Below are 15837 nucleotides of genomic sequence, written 5' to 3'. Positions count from 1 at the left end.
GCCCCTCCCCTGCTTGCACCCTGTCAGTTTCTCTCAAAAATAAACATTAAAAAAAAAAAAAAAAAGAAAATGTGCTGGGGGATGGGGGGTAGACTGGATGGCTCAGTTGGTTGAGCATCTGACTCTCAATTTCAGCTCAGGTCATGATCCCAGGGTCGTGGGATTGAGCCCCACGTAGAAATCTCCCCATCCCCACTCTCTCAAAAATAAATAAACATTATTTATTTAAGAATAAAAAAAAAACGTGTCTCACGGGGCTAGGCCACCCCTCAAGTCCACACCATTTCCGACACACTCCAATGTGAAACCTCTCAACTATTCTTTCTAAAATAGAGGGAAGGCACGGGAAGGATCAAAAAGATCAAGTTGACTGATGACAGGTGTGAATAATCTGATATTAAAACCACTTAAAAAGAGAAATTAAAGACAAGGGGAGTGGCATACCCCGCTTTCCCAAACCAGTTGCCCATAACCGCAACCACACAGGGCCAACCGGTAGACTGCAGCAGGCCATTCCCAATCCACAGACAGCAGTAGAGGCCCTTGTTGTAGAAATGCAGCCATTCTGTGACAGGGCCAAAGACGAACACCTACGAGGAAGGGAAGAAAAAGGGACACGTGACATCCACACGGACACCTAGAGGACACCTAACTGCCTACCATGCTTATGTTTCTGCGTGAAGAGACACATTCAAGGGTCCCGGGCCTAAGAGACACGCGGCTGACTCTCCAGAGGCTCCTGCTCAGAGCAGCACCGAGCGAGTAAGACAAACACGCCAAACTGCCGCCACTGACGAAAGACGTCAAACAACACAAAGCTCCCTGACGACCACCCCCCGGCTCAACGTGGATCTTCTGCTCTAAAAAGTTCAATCCTCATTGTTCGACCCCATCATACAGCTCTCGTTTTCTCGTCCTCAGGCCCATGTGTGTGGAGGACAACTGTAAGGACCGGGTTTGTGGATATAAGGTCAGTCAGCGCAGGGCCACGCACACCGTGGGGCCCAGGACACGCAAGCATCATTATTACTGCAGCTGTCGAGACAACCGGTGGAAGCTGTGATCGGCTCGGTAAATCAGTAGCGTTCGCCAAGCAACTGCTTTTTGTAGGCATTTTGCTCAAGTGAACATTTTGTCTGCAGTTGAAATTTCTTTGGGGAATATTCTGCATGGGTTAAAAAATGGAATGCACCATACTATATGTTTCCATTCTGGAATAAGCAAAAGTATAAGGAGAGAAAAACGGTCAGTGGTTGCTGACCAGAGGCTGGGGGAGGAGGGAAGAACAGTAGTGACACAACTGGACTCGTTTGTTGAAACTTGGAACCACACACCAAGAAAGGTGAGTTCATGCACATACTTCAATTTTTCAAATAATGTAAAAAAACAAAACAAAATGTACACAGGTTTTAAAATAAGATGTATACGTGGGTAGGCGAGCAGGCTACGAATGAATGAAGTGTTTCAATCTCTCAAGTGGCAGATATCGGAAAATAATCATAAAATAGGGTCTAACTGAAATCCATGCTTTCATTCAACCAATAAAAATTCCTCACTAGGAGCTAAGAAACAAACAAACAAAAAAGATGCATCAAATGTGGATCTTGACCTCTAGAGCACTAAATTAGCTAGGCGTTGTTCCCCAGGCCTCGCACGTAGAAACTCGCAAGAGCCTCCCTATCAGCCCTATGGGGAGGTCTTCAATGAGGCTGAAGCAAGAGCAATGGCAGCTGGGAGATGGCGGAAGAGGAAGTGACAGCCAGGTAGTCCAGGTCTCGGGAAATCTGTGACCTCAACCATCATGCTGCAGACCCCCAGGGAAAGCAAGACTGATACAGGAATCAGCAGCCCAAGCAGCAGACAACGTAAGTGCTACAGCGGGGGAGCCCGGAAGAGGAAGCGATCCCTTTCAGGAACGAAGGAGGTCAGGAGAGTAAGGCACTATGAAAGAGCTGCCATTTAGCCAGTCCCTTGCAGGAGACCCTGAGTTAGACTATGGAGAGCTAACTGAACAGGGAGCCATTGGAGGCAGGAAGAAGAGCGAGAGCAAAGAGAGTGAGGCAGAAAGACACAGGCTGTGTTAGGACCACAGGAAAAATTATGGCCAGATCCAAGTGGTGAAGCGTAGTGGTCAACCCAACTACCAAGGCGGCTCAGGACCAGGTTCTTGAGAGCACTGAATGCCGTGCTATTTATGCTTGGCTATTTATGCTTGGTGAACGAATCAGGGAAGGGGCATGATCCAAATCTCACTTTAAAAAGATTCCCCTAAGTGATGGGGCGCCTGGGTGGCTCAGTCGGTTAAGCGTCTGACTTCGGCTCAGGTCATGATCTTGCAGTTTGTGAGTTCGAGCCCCACGTCGGGCTCTGTGCTGACAGCTCGGAGCCTGGAGCCTGCTTCGGATTCTGTGTCTCCCCCTCTCTCTGCCCCTCCCATCCTCATGCTCTGTCTCTCAATAATAAATAAATGTTAAAAAAAAATAAAAATAAAAAATAAAAAGATTCCCTCAAGTTGAAAAGGCACACAAGGTACTAAAAAAATGGAAGATTAATTCTACTCTCCTGTTCTACGTATAGAAATAGAGAGAGGACTTGGATTCCAAAATACCTGACCAAGATGATAATATTGATGATGTCGATAATGATAACACTAATACCTTTTCAACTTACCACTAGTGCAGAAGAACACATGCCAAACGACAGAACCCATCGCAAATTAAGCCGATCTCCAACAATTCCACTGATGAAAAGGCCCTAAAAATAAAGCATGTTTATTTTACAGCTCTGAGTAATGACACAGCATGAAAAACAGGAAGATACAATGCAATGCAGGTGAGGGAAACAAAACACTGACATGACTCAAAATTAAACTTCGTTCATAAGCCCAGAACTAGCTGTCTCCATCAGTTTCACACATGTTTCGTGAAATGACAGTGGGTTTCTGCACATTACACTGTAAACAAACTCACGTACCCAAATACTACAATCCAGTGTAAACTCTGGTTCTACCACAAGTGGATCCCCATCACTGCCTAAAAAGGAGACTGGAAAACCAAAAACAAAACAAAGCAAAAATGCTAATGAAACAAGCACACAAATATATTTCATTTTCTAGAACAGATTAACTCCTAAGGATCAGCGATGTGCATTCCCACAGGGGTTACACTTAGCCATTTGCATTCTGAAATCAAGATGTGTCACAACGCGTCCTGCACAACAGAAGCTTCTGGGGCACAAGCACTGCCTGCTTAATCTGACCCTTGGGCTTCATGACTTCGCGAGGCAGGGAGTGTAGGGGCACAAAGCCAATAATTAGTTGAAGATAAGTACAAACGTTCTGCCTCCTGCTCTCCTCCCACTGAGCGGCAAGAATCAAAATCCGGTGGTCACGGCCGCAAGGCAGACTAAGGAGCCAAGGGCAATACACTGGGTTTCTTCCATTAATATGAATAAATGTCTTGACTGAAAACCTAAATCCAGGTATAGGTGTTTCTGATACACCGACTGTATCTACACTAGAGAAAACAGACGGTATGTCTCATCATCGACCTGTCACTACTTCAAAAGAAACACCTGGAAGCTTCAGATTCTATGTTCTGTAGCTGCCACTCACACGTCTTATGCTACAGACAGTAAAGGGGGTGAAGAAAATCTCTCAATGTTTCAGATGAGGGAACCAATTTATTCTGTGCTATTCCAAATGCCTACATGATGCCTGAAGTGCCAGAAGGACATGCGGCTCGATATAAAGAAGCATGATCACTGACTGCCCGTGGCCCCTTTATCTCCTAAACCTACTGAATCCTAGTGACAGGTATGATCACAACTCTAGAGAAGAGGAAACTAAAGATCAAAAAAAGGGTTAAATTCCATTTGGAAAACAAATATGACACAGCCAGTTGACTGTGGTAGAGGTGGTCTTTGCACTGGACGATGCTGCTTCTTAACATACACCGTACAGGCTCAGTGACAAGCACTCCAGGGAGTGCTCCACCCACAGGGGTGCTCCACCCACAGGGGGTGCTCCACCTATAGCTGAATGACCATGTTATTGGGATTTCCTACTCAAAATGCCCAGGGTGAAGTTAGGCTAATTGATCCACGATCTGCTCCAACTGTTTCTACTACTACAGGCTTCCTCTTTGAAGAAAAGATATTCCAATAATTGCCCAAAGAAACACTCAGAGATTACTCTGGGACTTTCACTTGGTGTTTCACATCACCTGGATATGTAATCAAAGGCTTTTTTATAACTGGACACATCTGCAAGAGAGGAAATCAGACCCTGGGAGAAAAGCACGGACGGCTCACAGTATGCTCCCCGCGGCCTGAACTCAGCCGCCACCACACAGCTCCCACAACCAGAGATCCCAGCTGCCCGATCCAAGAGGACTACCTTGGACAGAGAATTAGCGCCTGCCATGCTGGTATGGCTTCCAGGACACCACCATCTCTCGGTTCTCCCCCTTTACTGCTGCACCTCTGCCCACGTGCCCATTCTTCACGTCCCCTGCCTCGAGATAACAGAAGCCCCATGGCTCAGTTGTCGCACCTCTTCTTTATCCTCACCTGCTCCTTGGATGATTCCATCCAGTCTCCTAACTGAAAATTATCTAGATGCCAAAGACTCTGAAATCTGTACCCCTAGGCTGACCCTCTACCTTGAACTTGAGACTCACATAATCAAATGTCTACTCTTCATCCTTTGGGCAATAATAGGTATGTCACATGTAACCTATCTAAAAGAGACTGCCCCCAAAGCCTACCCCTCCCACCGTCCTCCACTCTGCTATGATACTTCTACCCTAGAGTTGTTCTCGACACCTCTCTTTCTCTTATATTCCACACGCAACAGGAAAAAGAATTATTGGTTCTACCTTCAGAACACAGGTAAAATCTACCTCTTCCCACCTCTGTTACCCCACCCTGGATCTGAGACATCATCATCCTTCACCTCAAAACCGGAATAGCCTAACCTGTCTCCCTGTTTCTGCCTTTGCCCTTGGTTCAGTCACCCAGGGCAGCAAGTGCACCTGTACAAACACGGGGCAGATCCCAGCACTCGTCTGCACAAAACCTTCCATGGCTCCCATCTCACTCAACGTTAAAGTCAAAGCCCCAACAAAGGGACCAAAGCCCTAAAGGTCTGAGCCCCATACCTTCTCTGGCCTCACTTCCTGTCTCTCTGTTCTAATCACCCAGACCTCATTCACATCGGGTCTTGGCTCAAATACAGCCTCCCACCCGAGGTCTTCCCCAGCCATCCTACCTAAATTACAACTCCCACCCGGGGCTATGTATTCCCCTTTCCCTGCTTTATTCTTCTCCACAGCACCTATCACCTTCACCCATCCTCTTTATTTGCTTATGTACAGCGCCGTGTTACTGTTGGTCCTCCTTAGCTGCCACCCAAGAATGTAAGCTTTATAAAGCTAGGGATTTTTCCTGTGTTGCTCACTGATGAACTCCCACAGACTAGAAGAGTATCTGGCGCATGATAGGTTCTCAGTAAATATTTGTCAGATGGATGAAAAATGAATGAATGGCTGGGTAGATGGATGGGAGGAACACAAAATATAAACTTCAGCAAAACTGAACTCTCCTGGGTCAGGAAATTCTAGAATCCCTTAAACACTTCATAAGTGTGCAGTCATTTCCATATAACATCTTTCCTCAACCTAAAACCCTCAAATTCTAAAACCTACCACAGCATAAGAGAAGAGGAAAATGGTGTCCAGCGTTCCAAGGAAAAGAGTGGCCTCCTCTGCGCTGGGGAACAAATGGTTGCTGCTCCAGATCTACAACAACACAAGAGCCAGGTCAGTCCCCACCGGTACCTGTCAGTCCTTCTCTCTCTCAAAGCACCTGCACCTACGGCCTCTGCCCCCCCTCACAGAGCCCTGGGGAGGTTGCACAGAGGAAATCAGCACTCTGTAGATAAGGAAACACACACGAGAGGGTTTGCAAGGTCAAAGCTATTTGCACAATACGAAAATGTGAGCTGCTTTTTTTCTTCTTTTGCACTGACGGCGCGTATGCAGCAGTGGGTAAAACTCCTCGTGGCTCAGCATGAGTCAAGGCCATTACGCCAGACCCTACTATTAATCGTATATTCTTTATGGCCATGCTCACAGTTAAAAAAACAAAAAAACAAAAACAGGCCGATTTCACTTAAGAATGTCCTTGGTACATGCTAGATGCTCAAATATTTGGCGAGAAGCAAAAAGTATTAAATTTATTAAATCTGGCCCTCAAGTCCGCTTATCTCTAATATTCTGTGTGCCAGTGCTCGGCATCCAGGCACCATGGCTGTCCTGAGGAAGAGCACACGTGCAGCGTGTGAAGTACGAGCCACAATATGGTTTTTTTACTTGGAAGAATGACTGACAGAGGAGCCAGTTATTCAGATTTGGGTATTTGGCAGATATGTCCTCAAAAAAGAACGAAATGATCCTGTCACTTCAAAATCCATTCAAAGTACAAGACAGACAAATGGATCTTAATATAAGTGTACAAAAAGCTAATCGATACAGTTTCAGATTCCACACGGCAACTAACCTTTAAGAAATTGCCACTTGTCAAATTCTGGTGTACTATCAAAGACACATGCCCACAATCAGCTGAAAAAACTCTTAAAGTACTTCTCCCCTTTCCACTGTGTATCTGTGAAAGGCCAAATTCTCTTCGAACAGTGCAAAGGATCAGATGGCAAGAGACTGAATTCAGAAGCAGACTGAAAATCTACTATCTTCTACTAAAGCCACATGTGAGATTTGCAAAAATGTAAATCAATGTCATTCTCCTCATGAAGTGATTTTTTTTTGTCTTGAAAACTCATTTTTTATAAAATGTCATTTACGTTAACACATTATGGGTTTACTTAATTCATTTAAAAAATAACTAAAAAAGAGATGAGGTGGGTTTTTTTCCAATTTCTCAGGTTTTTAAAAAAATTTTTCAATGTTTATTTATTTTTGTGAGATAGAGAAAGAAAGAGAGGGAGACACAGAATCCGAAGCAGGCTCCAGGCTCCGAGCTGTCAGCACAGAGCCCGACACGGGGCTCGAGCTCACAGACTGCGAGATCATGACCTGAGCTGCAGTGGGGTACCTAACTGACTGAGCCACCCAGGCGCCCCTAAATTTCTCAGTTTTAATTTCTAAAACAGTTTTAATTTCTAAAATATCTATAAATGTAAACCCACAAAACCAAAAACTCTTTGGGGTCCTCAACCCAAAAACTGAGAGAACTCCTAGAATAAATGATTTCTGAGATGGGTTGTTACAGGAAAGAAATTCTGACTTTAGAATATTAAAGAGAAAAATCACAATCAGCAATAAAGAAAAAAAATGTTTAACAGAAAGTAAAATCCCCAAATTATAAAAGAATGCATAAAGTGTGATTCTAAAGGATTGGGACTTATTTCTGTGTGGCTTCAGGCATCAGTCTTGCTCCTTTAACAACACCTCACATGCTGTCACGTAGAGAAAAGAGCAGCCCACACAATGATCGATCGGTATTTCCATGCACTAAGTGGGGCCCTAAAGTTCCCCAATTCGAGTCATTTTGCCTCAGGCCACAATCTTCCGCCCTGATGCTCATTAGGACCCAGGACCAAGCCCTGTTGGGCACACATCAATGTGAGCTAGAGACAGTGGCCCCAAACAGCTGCCCCAAGTTTCAGGAGTCCTTCTTTACTCTCTCAAGAGGTCACCAAAACTCCCTGCAGGTGTGGCTTTCACAAGAACGGACAGATTTCAAATAGCTTTCTTTTGCTTTACTACCAGAATTCAGCTGAAATATACTTTTGATGGTCTACTTAACAAGAGGAAAACAAAAAGAAACCAAAAACAAAAACAAAAAACAAAATAGTACTAACAGAAAGATACAGAAAATAGGGTAAGAGAACAAGCCTAGTAAAGAAAGTTCCCTTCAACAACAGAAGTCAGACAGACTTGTCAGAAGGATACATACTAGTGAGAAATGGTCCATGCATACAGAGCAAATCACCCAGTGTTTAATGAAATGACTTGCACACGGTGAAATCCCATGCACTGCAGTGGTGTAGCTGAGCTGGCCTGCATGCACATACAATTAACATGGGAACCCCCGCGCCCCCTCCCCCGGCCTGTATGCATGTCGGGTTTTCTCGTGTTGTGGGGGGGGAGGGGCTGTACTAAGCACCGAGGCACTTCCTGGAAGCATGAAATTGTGTGCGTGGGGGTTTCCTAAGTAAGAATGTTTAGCACAGAGTGAGGGCGAGGCATGGGGTGGGGAACTACTGACAAGAGCTTCCTGAAGTGGTGCACAGAGAATGAGTTAAAGCTGACTTCCGTTCTGGGGTCTGCTCTCTGACCACAGTGAGTGGTATCGCTTTCCGTGAGATTCTGCTGGGGAAGAACAGCTGTGGATGAGCTTGAGCCAGAGTGTTGAGGACACCCTGAATCCCGCTACCCTCTCCTGGACAGCTTAGACTCAATCACACTGCTCTCCTGGAAGGACTGTACTGTCTGGGGAGGTAAGGCTTTTTAATTTAATAGAACAAAATCTTGCTTACAATTTTCAGTCAAGTTATCCTCAAATATTAAATTTAACCATTACCTCCTTGCTATCTCTAAACATAGATTTTATGTTCTGTTCCCTATTTTCAGTGTTCATCCATATCAGTGGGATCCATGATAAATTCTCAGGTGAAGAAACTGTGTGTGCTTAATTCTTTTTGTAAAGCATCTAAGATAGCTATGCATTAAAACGAAAACTATAATAAGTAATTTTTGATGATGCTGTTCAGGACACTTAAATGTTTAACGCTATGTTAGCAAACTATTTTTCAGAATAATTTTACATAAACCCCTGGTTCTTTTTTTTTTTTTTTTTAGTTTATTTATTTTGAGAGAGAGAGAGAGAGCATGAATGAGCAGAGGAGGGGCAGAGAGAGAGAGAGAGAGAAAGAGAGAGAGAGAGAGGGAGGGAGAATCCCAAGCAGGCTCCATGCTGTCAGTGCAAAGCCCGATGCAGGGCACGATCTTATGAACCGTGAGATCATGACCTGAGCTAAAATCAAGAGTCAGATGCTTAACCCACTGAGCCACTCCAGCGCCCCATAAACTTCTGGTTCTAAGAACTCTTCCCACTTCAGACAAGAAAGCAAGTCTCAAATGGAGGCTAGCGCTGACAGTCACAGACACAGAAGCACAGGGAGAGTGAAAAGTACATATCACCCCAGCTGTTCCACTCCCAGCAGCAGGCTTAGAAAAGAAAAGGAAAGAAAAAAAACCCAGACCTTAAAGTGTAAAGAAACGAATGGAAGGTCAGCACTGCTCTCCACGACAGCAGAGACGGAAATACAAAGATCTCCAGGGTAAGTCTGAACGTGACTTCTATATAACCAACCCATCCAAAGTACTTAACCCACAGTTCTGAAAAACCAGAATGGTGAAATCTGTTTTAGCAGCAGAGTAAGTAAATAAATAAACACCTAAGCAGAAAAGTTAATAGAAGTCCCACAAGAGCTAATAATGTTAACATGGTTACTGGCAATAAAGAGTTAACAGAGTAGGCCTGAGACTGTTCTCCTCAAAAACACCTACTTGTGAGGTTGGCCCCTGGCTGGCACCTGAGAACTTGGATTTTGGGAGTGTTCCCATCCTTTCCTACTAAGAGTGGTTCACTGTACCTAAACTGTTTGTACAAACAATGTGGTTTACGCTGAACCTTTCCTCCTAGGCGTCTGGAATTTTTGTACATGTCAGGCACAAGGTGCCTATGTGACCAGTCCCAATAAAAACCCTGGGCACCGAGTCTCTAATAACCTTCCCTGGTAGACAGGTTGTCACAACCTGTTGCTGGAAGAATCACATACATCCTGTACGACCCCACTGATAAAGTCCTCTTGGAAGCTCACACCTGGCTTCCTCCAGAACTCAGCCTATGCTTTTCCCTTTGCTGATTTTGCTCTGTATCCTTTCAGTGTAATAATCCACAGCTATGAATATGACTATAAGCTGAGTCCTGTGAGTCCTCTTGGTGAATCATCAAACCTGGGGGTGGTCTTGGGGGCGGCCAAACTCAGTTACCTAAAAAACAAAGGCAGCCTTAGGCAGCATAACCAGAAACTTAGTGCCGAAATCAAATCCTATTGCTCTGTATATTAATCAGACTGCACCTGCAAAATCACATTCAGCACACAGCACTACTACACTACAGTTCAAGGAACCACGCACGTTGGCCTAAATGAGAGAAACTTAGGAAGAAAGGTCTTCTCTGAATATTCAACAAGCTGTCACGCAGCAGGAATCGACTACTACGAATGGCTCAGAAGAAAACCCGAGATCAAAATTAAACAGCAGAATACTTTTCCTTAATATAAGAAAGAACTTTCTAGAAGTATTAAAGCAGAAGGTGAGTGATCATCTTTCAAAATGACAAAGAAAGCATCTATACTGGTTGAGAGGTTAGAGCACATGACCCCTTCAAGGGCACTCCAAGGTTTGTGACAAGTCATTTGATCGTTTAGATGTACTCAGGGAGCACACAGCACTGTCAAGACTCAGTGTGAAATCTAACCCTCTTTTCCTAACATCTTTCCTTTTAAAAGTTCCTGTTATGGGGCACCTGGGTGGTCAGTCGGTTGAGCGTCCGACTTCAGCTCAGGTCATGATCTCACAGCTCATGAGTTCAAGCTCCACATCCAATTCTGTGCTGACAGCTCAGAGCCTGCAACCTGCTTCAGATTCTGTGTCTCCCTCTCTCTCTCTGCCCCTCCCCTGCTCATGCTCTGTCTCAAAAATAAATAAAAACATTTTAAAAAATTAAAAAAAAATAAGAAGACATGCCAAGAATATTAATATGTATCTACAATTCCACATAAGTAGAACTCAAGGAATGTGGTAAAGAATGCATGGAGTGGGGCACCTGGGTGGCTCAGTCAGTTGAGTGTCTGTCTCTTGGTTTCAGCTCAGGTCATGATCTTGTGGTGCATGAGTTTGAGCCCCGCATCAGGCTCTGTGCCGACAGCTCTGAGCCTGGAGCTCTGAGCCTGGAGCCTGTTTCAGATTCCGCGTCTCCCTCTCTCTCTGCCCCTCCCCCGTTCATGCTCTGTCTCTCTATCTCTCTGTGTCTCTGTCTCTCTCTCTCCTCTCTCTCCCTCTGAAAAATAAACACGAAAACATTAAAATAATGCATGGAGTGGATTTGTATATTGAAATAGGGTATCGTAAAGAACAGCATCTCCATTCCAACTGGTCATCAAAGGATTCACTTGATCCATAATGAATTCAAAGAAGTGGATACATACTCCCTGACTTCTAGACTCTTAAGCAAGATACAAACAAATGAAACAATCACAAGGTACCTAAATACTGAGACATTAAACTATGTAACACACCATACACAGTTCAGATGGGGGGGGGGGGGGGGAGGAATTAGTGGAAGCTAGGAAAAAATTTGATAGAAAAAGTGGCATTTTAGGGGCGCCTGGCTGGCTCAGTTGGTGGAGCATGCGACTTTTGGACTCTGGGTTGCAAGTTCAAGTCCCACGTTGGGTGCAGAGATTACCTAAAAAAGAAGAAAAAGTGGCATTTTATCTTGCCACAGAGGAAAAAGCCAGATTTAGATGGGAAGGAAAAAAGAGAAAGAGCCTAAAAAAGAACATAAGCAAAATCTCAAAGGCAGAAATGAGTACAGGTGCTTGTGAAACTCAATTAAAAAACAGTCTCACCAGAACTGTGTCACTTCAAAACGGTGAGAAAGCAGCTGGATAGAACGGTAAGTAAAACAGGTCTGAGTCAGGGCAAGCTAAGAATCAGGCAGAATAGTTTGGATTTTATGCCATAGGAAACAGCCATTTTTCAGAGTCCTAAGCAGATAAATGAAACAAACTAGAAGAATTTCAGAGGAATTTAGGGGTGGGCATGGCTCGCTTCCTGAACCCGTCCTAGCACTTTGTTCCACTTACCTCTACAGGCAATCTAATGGACTTGTTAAAAGCACTTGGGGTCCACTGCTTAGAGATACTGACTTTGACATTGCTAAAAGTTTTTCTTGATGCGTGGAGCAACGAATAACTGCAAAAGAGAAAAGAAATACACCTGAATGAATAGCAAAGAAAATGGCATTCAATAAAAACCCATTTGTTTTATTCAATTTTAGAATTCTTCTCTTAAAAAAAAAAAAAAGTTTTGCTTTATCAACTGAAACAGTCTGCCAAGCAAAAGAAAAACTTAACTGGGGGTGCCTGGGTGGCTCAGTCGGTTGAGCATCTGACTTCAGCTCAGGTCATGATCTCACAGTTCTCACAGTGAGTTTGAACCCTGCATTGGGCTCTGTGCTCTCCGTCCAGAGCCTGGAGCCTGCTTCGGACTCTCTGTCTGCCTCTCTCTCTGCCCCTCCCCCACTCACACTCTGTTTCTCAAAAAATGAATAAATGTTAAAAAAAATTTTTTTTTTTTTTTTAAAGAAAAACTTAACTAGTCTTCTTATATAAGCCCCTGTGTTCACTCCTAACTTATCCCTCCACCTAGAAGACAGATACGTGATTGATCCCAACCGACTTTAAATCATGGAGGCAGTTCTGTAAAGAGTTTTAAGTCTTTAGCAACCACTGGCCCCTTGTTGTTGTACTAGCCACTCGGTAGCTTTCTCTTGAGTCCTGTCTTTTCCTCATATTGATGCCTCCTCTCATCCCCAACAAACGGCTATCCCTAAAAAAAGCATCCAAAACTACCTATCAACTGTTACACAATTAGAGAACCATTTCCTAGTTCTGCCTTAAAACAACCAAACAAACCTATCACATCATTTGTGGTGCCTTCAATAAAGATTAACCAAAGAAAATCTACCCAGAAGAAATCATCAAAACAGCTGAGCCACAGGGTTATAAGTAACATGGCTCCTAAAACCAAACAGCCTGGTTTATATCATCTATGGACCACTAAAGAGAGCCACTGAGGGCCACAGAATCACAGATACTGATGATTCCTTGGTCACGCTCCTTACAATTGTCTCATACAATTTTTACTTTACTTCTCAAGGATGCACAGGGCATATCCTGAACACGTGCATCCTGTGTTCTGAAGCTCCTGGTTTTAGTAAAGAAAGAATTTCATGTTGAACCACAGTTTCTCAACCGTGGCACTACTGACATTTTGGGCCCTGAAAATTCTCCGTTGTGGGAGGCCAGCCTGTGCACCGTAGGGTCTGTAGCAGCATCCCTGGTCCCTATCCACTCCAAGTGGCACCCCTTCCCCCAGTGTGACAACCAAAACTGCCAAACATTTTGGCCAAATATGGGCAAACATTGCCCACGGGGCTACCAAAAAGTACAACAGAAAGAATAACTAGCCAGTTCATAAGCCCATGCCAACTCGGGCATTCAACACTTGCCATGCAGTAAGTACCTCTTCCAAACAAACAAACAAACAAACAACCAAACCAAAACACAGAAGAGAACAGTTTTAGCAATCCATCCACATACCTGAAGAAGGTGAGCAAGAACACAACAACGTGATGATGGCTGAATCGGGAGAACAGAGTTCCTCTTTGAAAAATATTTGGCCAGGCCATAGTCTTCCTGATCTTCCTTCTGACCTCTGACCTCAAAGTTTGGACAGTAAATTATTTACATCATTTCTTCTTTCTGGAAAGACAAAACGCATTATCAACATTACTTAAAATAGGCAGTTAATCTAAAAACTGAATTATGTAGACTTATAACCAGTCAGCATATTATCAGGCCTTGAAAAAAATCACATGGGCTAGCTGACACCAGAAAACTAGATTGATAACTATGTTTTATAACAAGTCCTTAAAAAGAAAAATCCTTGACAAAAGATTGCATACTAACAGAAAGAACTCTCATACAAACTGGTAAGAAAATCACTAATTCAAGGCCAGCTGGCTGGCTCAGTTGGAAGAAGGTGTGACTCTTGATCTCAGGGTTGTGAGTACTTAAATAAAATCGCAGGGCTGCCTGGGTGGCTCAGAAGGTTAAGTGTCCGACTCGATTCTGGCTCAGGGCTTGACCTCACAGTCATGAGATCAAGCCCCAAGTCAGGCTCAGCATGGAGCCTGATGCTTACTTGGGATATTCTCTCCGCCACCCCCCCCCCTTAAAAGAATAAACTTTAAAATAAAACAAAATCTTAAAGAAAAGAAAATCACTAATTCTGACAGAAAAATGAGGAAAGGAAATGAATAGACAACTCAGAAGAAATGAAATGTCTATTTAATTTATCAAATAAAAGCTCCAATTGGTCAGCAATACAAGAAATATTAATTAAGGCAAGAAAACGCTTATATAGTTAAAAAAGATTGTGCTCAATGTAGTTCAAGGTCTAATGACTCCTAAACTCTCATATACTGCTGATGGAGGTAAAATGTAGTATTACAGAAGACAATCTGGCCATAGTCATTAAGAGCTTTGACACAAAAATTCTATTTCCGGGGCACCTGGGTGGCTCAGTCGGTTGAGCAGCCAACTTCGGCCTGGGTCATGATCCCACAGTTCGTAAGTTAGAGCCCGGCGTCAGGCTCTGTGCTGACAGCTCGGAGCCTGGAGCCTGCTTTGCATTCTGTGTCTCCCTCTCTCTCTGCTCCTCCCCTGCTCACATGCTGTCTCTCAAAAATAAAGATTAAAAAAAAAAAAATTCTATTTCCAGGGACCTATCCCTAAAGAAACACAAGATGCATTCAGCTCTATTAACAAAGGTAGCTTTCACAGTATGTCAAAGAAGCTTTTTTATGTTAAAGAAACGAACTTTGTGTCAGTCATAAGGAAATGGGTAAAGAGGCAGGGCCACTCCCATGCCCTCTGTCTCCACCGCTTTCTCTCACTTCTCCTTGGTTCTCTCTGAAAGCCGCATCCATGCTCTAATACCCAAGAATTAAGCACAGAGTAAGCATCTAAAATTTAATGTCTCCACTTATAAGTCTGCAGAGACAACCTGAATATGCAATTAAAAGAGGAATGATTAAATAAACTATGGTATATCCATATAGCTGAATATTTTATAATCATCTGACATGAAGAATTAAGGCTTTTTAGCGACATGAGAAAGTGGCAAGTGAAAAAAGGAAGAAATGGGGTGCCTGGCTGGCTCAGTCAGTAAAGCGTATGACTCTTGATCTTGGGGTGGTGAGTTCAAGTCCACGTTAGGCATAGATGACTTACAAAAAAAAAAAGTAAGATATGACTTATAAATATCAACTCAACTCTATGTTTACATAATATTTACAAATAAATAGGGAATACACTAGCTCTCTCTGTGTAGTAGGATTATGGGTAATTTTAATTTTCTAAATGCTTTCCTAAAAAATCTACAATAAAAGTATATATTACTTTTATAAGCAGAAGGGAAAAACATCCACAGCATTGGTAAAGTCTTGTAATTCACTTGCTTATTAAGAAAAAATAAAGTTAAATTAACAAAATGACCTGTATGCTACATGTACTGCAATAGCTGAGGTAGGAGACAAACTCAAGAGCTCCCAATACGGAAATTAGCAAGTCACAGGGCTTTGCTTTCAAGGCTGTGTGCCTTGTAACTTCTATTAGACTCATGTTTTCACCAGCCACCGTTTAGGAGAGGTAGCCAAACCGTAAATGCTGACAGACCCACCAATTGGCCATTCCTGAAACTTTTGGATAAAAGGTACAAAGGTGAGGTGGTTAGACATTATAGTGTTTGACTTACTGGCTATAAGCCTCTGGACACGTCAATCTCTATGAATCGCATGTGGCAGTCTATAAAATGTCCTGTCTCTTTTGAGAGTTATAAGACTAAAATAAACAATGAATGTAAGTAAGGTATTATCAAGATAATTATTTTCGCCACTGAT

At 43.3% G+C, this 15837-nt stretch overlaps 1 protein-coding gene across 8 annotated transcripts in view; it reads right to left on the bottom strand.

Moving 5' to 3' along the window:
* The window catches only part of SLC37A3 (solute carrier family 37 member 3), a 53225-nt gene that overhangs the window by 31058 nt on the left and 6330 nt on the right, over window positions 1-15837 (bottom strand). For all 8 annotated transcript variants that reach the window (XM_027075596.2, XM_027075594.2, XM_027075593.2 and 5 more), the window contains 5 exons: window positions 13475-13636; window positions 11957-12065; window positions 5706-5798; window positions 2671-2754; window positions 445-590 (listed from right to left, as the gene is read on the bottom strand). In XM_027075596.2, the coding sequence (XP_026931397.1) occupies window positions 445-590; window positions 2671-2754; window positions 5706-5798; window positions 11957-12065; window positions 13475-13563 (521 nt within the window). In that variant the 5' untranslated portion in view covers window positions 13564-13636. The remainder of the gene's footprint in view (window positions 1-444; window positions 591-2670; window positions 2755-5705; window positions 5799-11956; window positions 12066-13474; window positions 13637-15837) is intronic.

Source organism: Acinonyx jubatus, chromosome A2 (genome assembly GCF_027475565.1).
Source record: "Acinonyx jubatus isolate Ajub_Pintada_27869175 chromosome A2, VMU_Ajub_asm_v1.0, whole genome shotgun sequence".
Classification (NCBI taxonomy): domain Eukaryota; kingdom Metazoa; phylum Chordata; class Mammalia; order Carnivora; family Felidae; genus Acinonyx; species Acinonyx jubatus.
This window is presented reverse-complemented; position numbering and strand designations above follow the sequence as displayed.